This window comes from Populus trichocarpa, chromosome 18, assembly GCF_000002775.5.
Source record: "Populus trichocarpa isolate Nisqually-1 chromosome 18, P.trichocarpa_v4.1, whole genome shotgun sequence".
Taxonomy (NCBI): domain Eukaryota; kingdom Viridiplantae; phylum Streptophyta; class Magnoliopsida; order Malpighiales; family Salicaceae; genus Populus; species Populus trichocarpa.
In genome coordinates, this window is record NC_037302.2 from 12,875,501 (window position 1) to 12,888,818 (window position 13,318).

General features: G+C 31.9%; 1 protein-coding gene across 3 annotated transcripts; it reads right to left on the reverse strand.

Moving 5' to 3' along the window:
• Positions 1-119: 119 nt before the first annotated feature.
• LOC7489463 (two-component response regulator ARR12) lies at positions 120-5,170 on the reverse strand. 3 transcript variants are annotated; one of them, XM_024589507.2, is made up of 7 exons: positions 4,514-5,170; positions 3,671-3,823; positions 2,999-3,397; positions 2,816-2,892; positions 2,209-2,470; positions 1,187-2,010; positions 120-488 (listed from the first exon to the last, which is right to left on the reverse strand). In XM_024589507.2, the coding sequence occupies exons 1-7, from the start codon at positions 4,650-4,652 to the stop codon at positions 417-419; spliced, it is 1,926 nt and encodes a 641-aa protein (XP_024445275.1). In that variant the 5' UTR covers positions 4,653-5,170; the 3' UTR covers positions 120-416. The 3 variants fall into 3 exon arrangements, with proteins under 3 accessions (XP_024445275.1, XP_024445274.1, XP_002325148.3); XM_024589506.2 differs by having other exon boundaries at positions 2,155-2,470; XM_002325112.4 differs by having other exon boundaries at positions 1,187-2,470; positions 4,514-5,169.
• Between the last annotated feature and the right edge of the window lie 8,148 nt (positions 5,171-13,318).

Consider the following 13,318-nt stretch of genomic DNA (forward strand, 5'->3'; position numbering starts at 1 on the left):
GGTCAAGCATTTTCAGCGAAAGGTTTATGCTTCTGTTACCAGACTTTAGCTCCAAGGCAGTCAAAAGCAATCTGAAAACGTCTCGTTAACTTTAAAAGTAAATTTACAAACAGCAAATATTAAAAATTAAGGAAAGAGATGAATTTAATATGTACGATTAGTTTATCAACAAGAGAAGAGGAAAGAAAGAGATAAAAACTAGGATCCTGCTATAAATGTTAACCAGTAAATTAACTCTAGTAACAGGGAATAAGAATGGAAAAGGGCCGATGAAAGTACATTGGGGAAAAGGGGAAGGAAAAATAAACTAAAAAAAAAGAAGAAGAAAAGAGAGATCAACTACAAGATACAAATTTGTCCATGAGAGCAGTGAACTCGGATGCCCTTCTTCTCCTTCAATATGGAGGAAGGGAGTCTCAAATGCATGATCCAGGTGAGTAAGATTCAAACCCGAATTCTCCATCCATCAAGACGCCATCATTTTGATCCTGCTTCAAATAACATTATAAAGGGTCAAAGCATGTAGCTTAACAATTTTATCTCTCAAAAACAGTCAGGAATCTTTCCAAACAACAAGTGCAAAGAAAATGAAACAAGCAACTAGTAATACAAAATTTTCACAGTAGCAGGAACAAATTATAATAGGGAGATTGGCTACAGTCATGATTCACAGTTCCTTCTATCAGTTAACTTTGAATTCTATCTATCGATTCGGATTTAGTGATTGTCGATTATACACACTTACATCCTCTCCTCTCATTCACTCACCTTATTAATTCAATCACTCAAATGTTTCCAAGGTAACATAACAAAAACATTTTGAATAAATGTAGATGAAAAAACACCAACCCATCACATACGTACTATTCATGATATGGAAGTGATAAGTTGATAGGAACAACATGTAATCTGTTTATCAAAATAAAGAATCTAAAAGACTGAATCATGAAAGTAGATATGTGCAACCATGACCAACTCCCATTCTGTAAACATGACAGTAAAGGTTATATATGTTGTCATCATCATGAGCTTTTATAGTTTATACCAAAACAAGCTAAGGAGTCCTTTGAAATTTGTTTGTAGCTTCTTTAGGGCAAGAAAACATGAAATGATGAGTGAAAAAGCTGAAAAGAACGCATCTGAAGTGTGGTAACTGAGATGGATAAAGCAAAAAATATTCTCATACCCGTTTGATCATTGCATTCACTATATCATCCAAAGAATCATAATTATTTTGAACGAAACCATTAGGAGACTTTGTTTGCTCCAAGAGAAAATCCTCATTTGACCTCATTTTTGGTATTCTCATACCCGTTGGGTCCAAAGCAGAATTCCCAGCTTCAAGATGCTGAAACATGGATAGAGTCCCACTGTTTGATTGACCAAGCACAGATGCATCAAACCTTTTCCTTTGGTCCATACTCTGGCTCAATGGATTCATGGAACCATTGCCAGAAACCAGGGAGTTCATGGCACCAAACGAACCATTTAGACAAGGATTAAAGTTTTGGCTATTTTCTCCCCATCTGTTCTTTGATGTGTAATTTGTATTATGAAAAATATTACCAACCAAGTCTGCTTGTCCTTGCATATCTAATCTGGAATCTTCTAAAGGTGCTGTGAGAGAACCCGATGAAGAAAAATCAAGAGGATTATTAACAATGTGAGAGGTGGTGGAAGATATATTGTCTCTCCGGGTACTTGTAGGCAATGGATCATGTCGGAAAGGCTCACCCAATGGCAAAGAGTTTGAAGGAAATGTGGACATTTGAACTACACCCTGCCAGTTATCATCACATCTACTATGATCCAGAAAATTTGAAGAGCCACGGACACCAACATCAAAAGACTCCTGATTCAATGAAGGCATGCTTAGAGAAGATTGAGTTGCCAACGATCTCCTAGTCTGATTTTGTTGTGGGTTCACATGAAGCATCTGAGGGTTGTTTGCGGCACTAGATATGGTATTGCCCAAGCTACCAATAGTCACTTTGACATCCGGGAAGCAACCTGCAAGTGTAAAACTTGTTGCATCACCTTTGTGATTAAAGTCTCCAGAATGGTTCATAGACTTCAATTGAAATTGCTTGGGATCCAATGCTGATGAAATCCCTTGAAATAAATTTGTGCTGCCTCGGTTTGTTTGTAAGAGACCTGGCTGGAGCTTTCCAAGAGTATTGAGAGGATTGTTCAAGGATCGGGAATGACCTGGTTGGAGCAGCCCAGGAGAAGCTATTCCCTGCAAGGTTAAACCACCAGGAGAGTTCAATCTACCAAGCAAACTCCCGGGTGGGTATGATGAAAGAGAAGTGGTTGAAAGCTGTCCCGGTCCATGCACAGAGCGAAAATCTCCAAATCCATCCAGCGAACCCATTCTCAAGTAAGATGAATCTTTAGCACCAAATGCAGCAACCATGTTGGGTTGCTGATTTGCCCCACAACTTAGTCTTTTGAGGTAAAGCCTGAATTTCTGTAAGGAAACATAACACAGCAACAAAATTCTTTGAAATTTCAACACAAGGTCAGGATTACATTAGACGTATCTACCTACTAGTTGTGTGTGTGTGTGTAAAATCCCGCCACACAATTAGCTATCATGTGAAACAATAGTAAAATTGGCATTTCTAATTTAAAAAAATGGGCCTTGTTATTGTTAAAGATTTGCCAAGTTTTTCACAATAAGGTTGAGCACACAGTTAACCCGATACACGTCCCATTATGATGTCACCCCAAGCCCAAGAACAGGTGCAGTACTGACAATCATTAGGCATCATTTATCATGGAAAGTAAAGAGATAAAAACGAAACATAGGTACCTGCAAATGGCTTGCCACATTTTCCCTTGTAAGCCCATCAACATTCATCAGGTCAAGTATTTTCTTTGGAACAGCCTCTGCAAATGATGCGACAAAAAGTAAAGGATAAAAGAAATGGCATCGGGATTAGTAATTATGGTAATACAAAGCAAAAAATATTGCTTCTAAGTTGAGGAAACTCACTGTCAAGACCGAGTTGATTGACAGCAGAGACAAACTTTTGATGCAGCTCCACCGACCAAACAACTCGAGGCTTCTTCTGATTCCCAGATTCTTCATTATCATTTCCATCTTCACCCTCACCTTCCTCCTCTTCGTCTTGGTCCTTGCGTTTCCTGTTTACTTTTCCATTTTGATCAGCACTACCCGTTGATGTCACTTGTTCCCCCTCCCCAGCTCCATCACCACCCTTATCTTGATCTGGTGACCCGTTCTGGTCCTGGGGATACCATTTTTTTCTCCTGATTACATGTTGCCATATGTTTTTGAGCTCCTCCAATCGAACAGGTTTAAGCAAATAGTCAACAGCACCATGTGTAATCCCCTTAAACACAAACTCTTTATCACCATGAGATGATAACACTGTAACAAAGTTCATGCAGGAAAAAATTATATCCAAATCAAAACTACCCACAGATTTAAACCATTTTTCATTCATTCATTAAGGGAAGACTACACAGTAAGTACGACATAAATTTCTTAAAACCAACAGCATAGTCATTATAAGAAAATGAAACAACAAAGATTTACCCTATCTAGGTTAAAATGTTTTATCGCTGTTCAAGATGCCACAGTAAATTACAAAAAAGAAATTGAAGGTGATTTAACGACTTTACAAAAATAGCATTTGCTTACTGATAACCGGTAGATCCATTTCGAGCCCCACGAGTTCAAGGAGCTTAAAGCCATCCATGTCTGGCATGTTAACGTCACTGATAACCAAGTCATACTTGTTTCTGTTTTCTCTCAACATTTCCAGAGCAGTGACTGCTTGATTGGTAGTTGTAACTGCAAACACCATAGATAACTTGTATTAAGAGAAACTGAATTTGAATGAAGTTTGCAGTAAAATTTCAAGGCCCAGCATGCTATAAATTATATTCAAATTACATGCAACCCAAGATTCAGAAGTAGAATTGAGTATGAGAATCAGATTACCAGCAACAACCCTAAAAATCTATATAACCATAAAATTAAACAGAAAATAAAACATATATTACTTCTAATAGAGTAAATGGGCAAGCAATGAGAAATAGTACAAACTTTCGAAAGGGCACAAACTGAAACTTGAATGGACAAAAGTATTGAATTACAAATTGAAACTATGCATACAAAGACAATTAAAACATAATTCCCCTAAAATCCAAAAACATACCCTTAGAATATAACAAAATACAAAACTTGAATGCTATAGTAGTTACTACAAATTTATACAAACCCTTTACCCGATCAAAGTACAAAGCAAATAAATAAAACAGAACAACAACAGTCAAAAAAAGAAAAGAGAGAAACAAAAATAATAATACAACACTATAGTTCATAGATAATACCACACTCAGACAAGCACATTCATATAGAATTAGAAAAAAGAAAAGAAAACTAAACTAAAGAGACTACAAAAAAAATTGAAAAACCAAGTTCCAAGATTCACAAAAGAAGAACAAAAGAGAAGAAAAAACAAAAAGGTTGTGAACATACCTTCGTACTGGCATTTACGAAGCAAATTCTCCAAAACTTTGAGGCAAATTGGGTCATCATCAACAGCTAGAACACGCATACCAACAGGAAACATTTTTTCATTAACTGAATTACAACCCCTTTGGTCCTCTACGGTCATTATGTACCAAACAAAAAGTACCCAATACAGAGATCACAATAAAGTTCTTAACTTTATGACTGCTTGAATTGAAAGAAGTGTTCTTTAGGCCTTTAAGACAACCCAGATGGCAAAACAAAAGAAAGAGGGAGATTCAATGGGATTGCATCAGAACAAGAATCAGAGAAAGAGAGAAAGAATGGAAGTTAGTAACACTAAAAAGCTGTACAAATGGGACAATGATGGTGATAGCCCAAAAGAAAGAGAGTGATGGGTGATTCAACCCCAACCAAAACAGAAATCTATAACAAGTTTTTCCCTTTTTTTCTTTTAGCACACACAACCTCCCTCTCTCTCCCCTCTCTGTCTCGACACTCTGTATTTGTCCTTAGCTTTTTTCTTCACTTCTGAACAGACACACATAAGCCTTTTACTTTTTCTTCCATTCTTTAATATTTTGTCAATATATATGATAATGGGGTTTTGTTTTTATATGAGCCTCCCTCCCTCCCTCTCTCTCTCAACCTCCGAAGCTTTTCTATTTTTTCGATTTTTTTTTATGGTAAGCTTCATTCTCTCTTGTCTCCATATATGGAAGGTGTAGACTTTTGAGGTTTTGATAAAGTGGACGTGTGTGCAAAAAACTGGCACATGGGAACTCTGTTTCTTGCTCCATGTGATGTAAGAATGGATCAATCAAGACCATCCATCTATGATTGTGGGGTCCTTTAGAGGATCAAAGGGAGGAAATTTGGTGGCATTGAAGTGGGGTCCTATAAAGTTTTGTAGAGGATGAATAGACTAATGATTATTCCTATCATTCAAGATGGTGGACTGATTAAAAATCGTACGGTGATAAAGGGTGTTTTAGGTTCGTTAAGTTTTGATGGGCACTAATGACAATCAATCAATGACTAGATTTTCTTCCTAAAACTTCATAATTTGAATGCTTAATTTAGTGAAACTAGCACGATGGGAAATAAATAGAAATTAAACAAAAACGCTGGAAGGATTTATTTCTTACACTCTTTTGGTAATAAAAGTTGTAGGGTTATGACTAATTACAGTCTTGTTTTAAGTTTTGCAATCACCGGATATTATTTCACACGAAACTCCATTATTTTAAAAATATTCTCCATTTCTTATTTTATAATCATATTTTAAAGTTGGTATTATTTTCATTTTCATTTTTCTCAAATCTCATAGATTATAACAATTTAATGTGATAGAGTAAATTGTGGTAAGTACTCTTGAATTATTGGAGCTATTTATGTTCTTACATATCCAAACTAAATTTATCTTATACTAAAAAAAAAGAATATAAAATCTAAATTCAACTCTCCGACCCGGTAACAGAGATTATTAACCTGGCATTCGTGTCTTATGCTTGTTGATTTAGTCTTTTAATAATAATACGGTCCATTAAATATACCGAATAATTTCTCTAATCAAATAAATCGTTTTAGGCCTGAGCTAAACATTTCAAGAGAATATTACCTCTTGCACTAGAAAAAATAATATAAACACACAATTTAGTTTTTTTTTTCAAGATTAGGGTATTTTAAGTTAAAAAAATAAATTATGGTGTGAACCTAGTTGACCACCTAAGATCATGGACGAAGCCAATAAAATTATCGTGCATTATTAAATTTATTCCGTGTCATTTTTATGATTGGTGTATTATTAATTATTTAATTCTATAATTATAATTACACTGTTAAATATGAAAAGATTCACACTAAATTAACTTATTGGTTTATAATAAGTTTATTTGTGGGTCTATGATCTTAGATAATGAACTAGATTCATCTTGTAATTTCTCTCTCTCTCTCAATTAATTATTTTTTCAAGATTAGATTATTCTTGAATTAAATCTTAAACAAACGGCCGTCGACAAAGAAAGAAAGAAAAAAAAAACATTGACATCGTTCTATATAGTTTTAGTAAAGTCATGAAAGTGATAGTGTCGGAGATTATAAATACTATGGATTATATGTTTGGTAAGAAGTGAAAGGTTAATGTGCGTAATGAATATGTCAGAATTAAGAGGGACATGTATGGTTATCCTAGTCTGGTGATATAATTAAGACCGAGAATCCAAACAGATTCTGGTGAATAATTGCCCTTTAATTGCTGAATATGATACTGCCTTTTCTACTCTTCCTGTATTGGAAAAATATATTTTTACAGCCTCCCTCAAGAAAATTCCTTTATTGACTTGTGAAGTTCATTGTTTTTTAAAAGATTTTTTTATTTTTAATGTTATTATTCTAAAATAATCTAAAAATATTAAAAAGAAATTAATTAATTTTTACGGAAACACTTTCTAACTATAAAAACAAACGGGAACTATAAGCGTTATATTGGTTATACTTGCACATCCAAAAAGACAATTAATCTGGCCCTCATTTTGTATACAATTGGGTAGTCAAAGGAGGTGCAAATATGATTTTTGAGCATTTTGGAAGATTATTGTTTGAGAACGCGGGTTGCATCGATGATGACCATGATCATGTTTTAAACCTTTATGTCTCAATATGGTTTTTCTTGTAGTTTCTTTGGCAATGAAGGACTAGTTTGATCTTCCTTTAACCCTATGCACAAAGGGCATTATTTTGTGCAACATAATTGGAGATTTGAGAACTCCATACTTATTAGTTTCTACGAATGAAGAGCAATAATTTTACGCCGATCGCCTTGTTATTTTTCTTTCAAATGAATAGTATAAAATAAATAATAAAGTATCACTATTTATTTTATTTATTTCATGTGAAACTAAAGTTTTATATTTAGGAGCATAAAAAGAAAAATATTTTGAACAGTCATCATGGACATGCATATCTGAGAATCAAATAGTCACCAAGAACAACTGTTATTTGCTTTCCAGAATAAACTTATATGGAAAAAGACTCTTCTCTCTCTAGCTAGCACAACATTCATCTACAATTCCAGAATTCATCGTCCAAGAAAAATACATTTTTTTAATAAATTAATATACAGTGAATATATATATATATATATATATATATATATATATATATATATATATATATATATATATATTAAAAAAGAGAAGAAACGTAAAGAAAGAAACTTCTCTTAAAAAAGAAAGAAAGAAAGAAACCTCTCTTAAAAAGAAACGTAAAGAGAGAAACTTCTCTTAAAAATAAATATTTGACTTTAAATAGTGGCAAGGTTGACTCAGCTTAGTCATAGACCTAATTTAATCTAAGTTTTTTTTTAAAATAATTTAATAAAATCAAAGAGTTAAATTAACCCAAAGTTTTTTTTTTTTTTTGAACTTATCCAAGTCGAGCAACTCAACGCGTGTCGGGTCTAATAATATGCTAGCCGTTAAAAAAGAAAAGGGAAATTGGGTACAAAAGAAAAGAAAAGAAAAGAAAAAAGAAAAAAGGTACAGAAGGAAAGGTTTGAAATAGGTTGGGTCAGAATGTCCCATTGCCAAAAAGGACATCTTTTCTTTTCTTTCATTGTCATGCTGTTGTGGGAGAAGTAGGAGAGAGAGTCAGGGCACAGGCACATGCCCCAGATACCCACGGACGTTTCGAATTCTCATTGGCTGCTGTTTTTCTTGTGGGGCCCACTCTGGATAGAAAAGCAGCCTTCTTTCTGCGAGTGAAAAACGGCTCGGTATCAGAGGATTACCCAGAGACAAGGACATTTTGGGAATTGGGGTAACTCCCTGTGGGGACCACGTGAAATGCTGCCTTCCAGCTCCTCCGCTTCAAGCTCAAGGCCGATGCTCTGCTGCGGCATCTTCTGCGCGCTGCTGGATGCCAACCACGTCTGTGATTTCTTAATCATTATTAGTTCCCAATAAATAAATTCTTTTCACCAGTCCTCCTTTTCCCCTAATAATGGTTTAAAATTAATTAGGTTGATTTTTTATTGAAATAATATTGTTTTATTAAAAAAATTATGTTAACTTTTGAGTAAATATGAAAAAATCTTGGTCTCTAATCTTCGTGTGATAAAAATAGACTATAATATATATATATATATATATAAAAGGGAAAAGAGAGAGAGAAAATATTGCAAATTAACGTAGGAGATGTATGGACAGGACTCTTCATAGCGTAACCCACAAAACCTTGTGGGAATCTGTGGAAAACGATCTCATTTCCCCCTGATTTGTCATGCCATGCGGTTATGGGTTTCTTCAAGCAAATATCGTACAAAAGTCTGCTTACATTGCGCTTTTGAAATTACTTTTGTGTTCGAAAATATTAAATTATTTTTTTTAGTTTTTTTAAATAATTTTAAAATAAAAATAAATAATTTTTAAATAAAGGTATTTTTAAAAATAATTTTGCATAATCTTTCAATGAGACAATTGCATATTATTCATATAACTCTACTTATTCTTTTCAAGAGTTTGCTACAATCCCGACCAATCTAATGCAAATTGAGTTTTATTTTAAATTATTTTTTATATTTATTTAATAAAATTTTCCCAGATAGATTGAGTCAAAATTAAGGATTGAAAAAAATAAAAAATATTATGTTTTAAAAAAATAATAAATCTAGAATAATCTAGTGACATGTGTTAATCCTACAATTAAATAACTTATGCAATCAGATCCCAGGCTAAATCTACGAATTATGGCTACACTACCGGCTCCCACGAGTGCTATTGCATATGGATTTAATATATTATTTTATTTAGATTTAATATTTATTTGTCATCGTTTACTGTGCAAATGTTTCAAATTTCAAAAGATTCAACATTACTTAGTCCTGTCTTTACAAGTGATCAATATCATAATTTTTTTTATGGTATTTAGAGAATATTTAATAAAATTTTATTAATCATTTTCTAAATCTATTTAAAAAAATAATTAAAAAAAAATCTCAAGTAAAGATATTCTTATCATATTTGATGGGTCATGAATTTTATCTTTTTTTTTTCTTGTAGTTTTTTTTTTCAAAACGAGCCTAAAAAGAACTCATAAAATATCATTAATTATTTTTTGAGCACTATAAATATTTTTTAATATCAAGTTGTAAAATCTAATTAATTAATTATATATATATATATATATATATATATATATAACAAGAAGTCTAGTATAGCAAGGTTGAAGAAAAAAAAAGAGAAATTAAACTACAGATTTTTCTTCTTCTTTTCTTAACGTAAGAAATATTAAAATGTTCTTCTACAAACAAGAATTTTTCTTTTGATAATGATATATTATTGAAGAGTTTTCCAGCTCAATTATATTGAATTAGTCGATCGGAAAACTTTGTAATTGACGGTAGAGAAATACGTCGGAAGGAATTCTACATGGGATTTGATAAGGGGGATTTTTCCACAGCCACCAAGGTGCTTAACCACCCTCTGATCATGCAATAATTTCTCACAAAACATTGCAATAACTTTCAGTTATTCTTCAGTGACTTGTCGGTGTCTTTCCCCCAGTTCTTGCTCATTGATTTGGTACGGCAGAATGGGCTATTTGACGGCAACATTTTCTGGTGATTAAACAATATAAGAGCACGAATTGCTGTCCTTTTATCAATTAATAAAATAATAATCAATTTCACTCAAATGATTTGGATAATTATATTTCAATCTTAATAATCCAACTAAGAAGATCATAGGCGAGTTTTTCTTATTTTTTTTTAAATAAAAATAAAAATAAATAGCCAAACAATGGGGTAGCATTTGGTTACCTACTATTTCACTACATAAAAGTCAACGAATATAATAAAAAATAGATGAAGCACACATTCCAATATTTTTTATTTTAAAAATATAAAAAGATAATTTTTTTAATTTTTAATTTTTATCACTTCAACTATATATATATATATATATTTATTTATTTATTTACTGTTTTTATCCTAAAAAAGAATATCGTTATTATTTTTGGGGAATTTATTCAACCTAAATTGTCCATAGGAGACATCATAATAATCAGATTATCGTATATAATGTGATTATATTAATTAAACAGTGTGATTATCAACCATTTTTTTTCAACCTACCATAAGATCAGACTGTGTACTAGTCAAGAAAACATCTGACACACAGCTACAGGGTCGTTCAATAACTTAAAAATTCGTAAATATTCGTCCATAGGCAATTAAATTTATAGAGCTTGAAGTTTTAGGCTAATCATGCATGATCAGCACCTTGTCACGATTAATTAATTAATGGTTTGATCACAATTAACTTCTGCGAGGGCCACGTCAAGTGGTTTGATCATAGCTAAACAAATATTAGACATGTATCATGTGCTTGATTAATCAACTTAATTATGACTAATTATTGCTTTAAGTTTAATGCATGGGCACTTCTTTGACAGCTAAATTAATACCTAAATTTGCAAGTTTTCGAAGATTATTGAGCCCATGTGAAACGGCAACAAGTTTTTTTCTTTGAAAATCACACCCTGAGTTGAGCTTCGGTTTGAATTTGATAAAAAAATAAAAATTCAACCAAATAAATTATTTTTTTTTAAAATTAAACCAAATCAAACCAAATAAAAAAACTAAACTGATCTATTCAGGTATATTTCCTCGATACATGGTGTTAATGCATCGGCAATGACAAGGACCGATTTCTTGTCGGTTTCCCAGATAAACACTTTCAGAGATTGATTGTTCTTGCATGGTTTAAGGCACCCCAATATATTTTTGTTTGGAAACTATTGCCATGGCATGAAGTTCGGAAGAAGACTAGGTGTGCACCAAACAGTCAGATATTATTACCATAAAATCAACAGAAACTTCTGAATTTAGAAGAGACGTTTAATTATCAGCTTCGAATATCTTTCAAGGAAGGTTCTGTGTCCCTTCAACTGTAGAGCATGAATTAATTTCGATCAAACTAGGTTAAAGATTAGAGCTATATATCTTGAGCAGGCATGGTAATGGGGAAAAGGGTCAACACTTGGAATCTTTTAGCCTTTGTTGCATTTCACACCCAACAGGAGCCTAGCAACATAAACCTTAAAAACGACATAAATAAGGTTGAAAGATGGGGACCCTTTCACTCGAGCGCTGGGAAGAAAGCTGCTCTCAAAGGGATTAGGTGGAGACCAATTGCTGGAATCAAATTGATGGAAAAGGAGTTGCAAAATCATCATGTGTTTGAATTCCCATTAGTATTCCAATTTTTTTAATATTAATGAAAATATTTTTAATAAAAAAATATAATTCATACATGTCATAATTAAAAAACACGACATCCAATAATAACATCTAAAAATATAATGAAATGTACTACATAATATATAGAATACATGAAAAAAATTAAAAAAACAAACCTAAAAAAGATACCGAAACTTGATTATAACACTACTAATATCATTAGAAAGATCTCATCAAAATAAATTTAATTTCCAAACCCTACAGTGGATCTATCAATAATGAAGGTTCAATCAAACTTTATCAAAAGAAGTTCAAACTTTTTACGTAAGTGGATATACCATGTGCATGTAATCTTATCACTTTCTTAGTCAATATGTTATAATTTCTTTCTACTTTCTCAAAAGAAGAAGAAAAGGTCCTTCTACGAAAGTAATAGTTACTCTTGACCTGGAAAAGATTTGTATAATGTTATAATTAATATCATGTCACTTCAAGGGATTTGTCCTCTGATTTAAGGAAATTCGCTGGTTCCCTTGAATTTTTTTTAATTAATATTAATTAATATCCGTATTAATTTATATATATCTCAATTAATTTTATAAAATCTTAAAATTAATAACCATGTAAAACTATAATAACCATTGTATTAGCACCAAATTCCTTAATTTCACCTCAATAACGTTCCCTTGATTTCTTCAGTTGGAATGTCATAGTCAACGTCATTGAGAAGTTATTCATTTGAATATATATATCAGGTTAATGTAAAAGTTGCGTCTTTAGAATTATACAAGAAAAATTTATTACTTTTTTCAGGTTGAAGTGAAAAATATATCTTTAAAATCGCTAAAACAAAATTTTAATTTTAATTGATGTGAAAGCTAATATCGGATGAAAAAAATTGTATAATATTGTGGAAACCACTACCAAATGCAAAAAAGTAAAAAATAAAAAAATTGCAACTAGCTAGATTAATAGCTCTACTTGTTTATCAAATCTTGCTACTAATTAATTATACTGACAAATCAATCTGGATCTAGTTTGGATTTAACTATTAAAAAATTATTTAAAAATTAGTTTGATGTGATCTAGTAAAAAATATGAGTTGATGTACCCAATTAAAACTTGTTGACCTTTTATTTTTATTTTTTTTTAAAAGGATTTTTTTTACTTTTTTTTAAATTAAGTAACCCAAATCAACCCACCACCGTGCACATTCTAAAGTATAAGACTAAGAGATGGTTTGTTTGTTATCGTTGGAGCTTATTTTTTTAATTTTTTTAAAAAATTATTTGAAAATTAATTTGATGTGATCTAGTAAAAAACATGAGTTGATCCACCCAGTTAAAACTTGTTGACTTTTTATTTATATATTTTTTTCAAAAGGTCCTCATTACTTTTTTTTAAAAAATTGAGCAACCCAAATTAACCCGAGTTATCGCACTCGACATGTGACTCAGACCTTGCACAAAATTTATCCCGTATTGAATTTAATAACTATTATAATAAGATCATACAACCCACTTGTGCACAATCTAAAGCATTAGATCTAGAGACCGTTTATTTGTTATTGT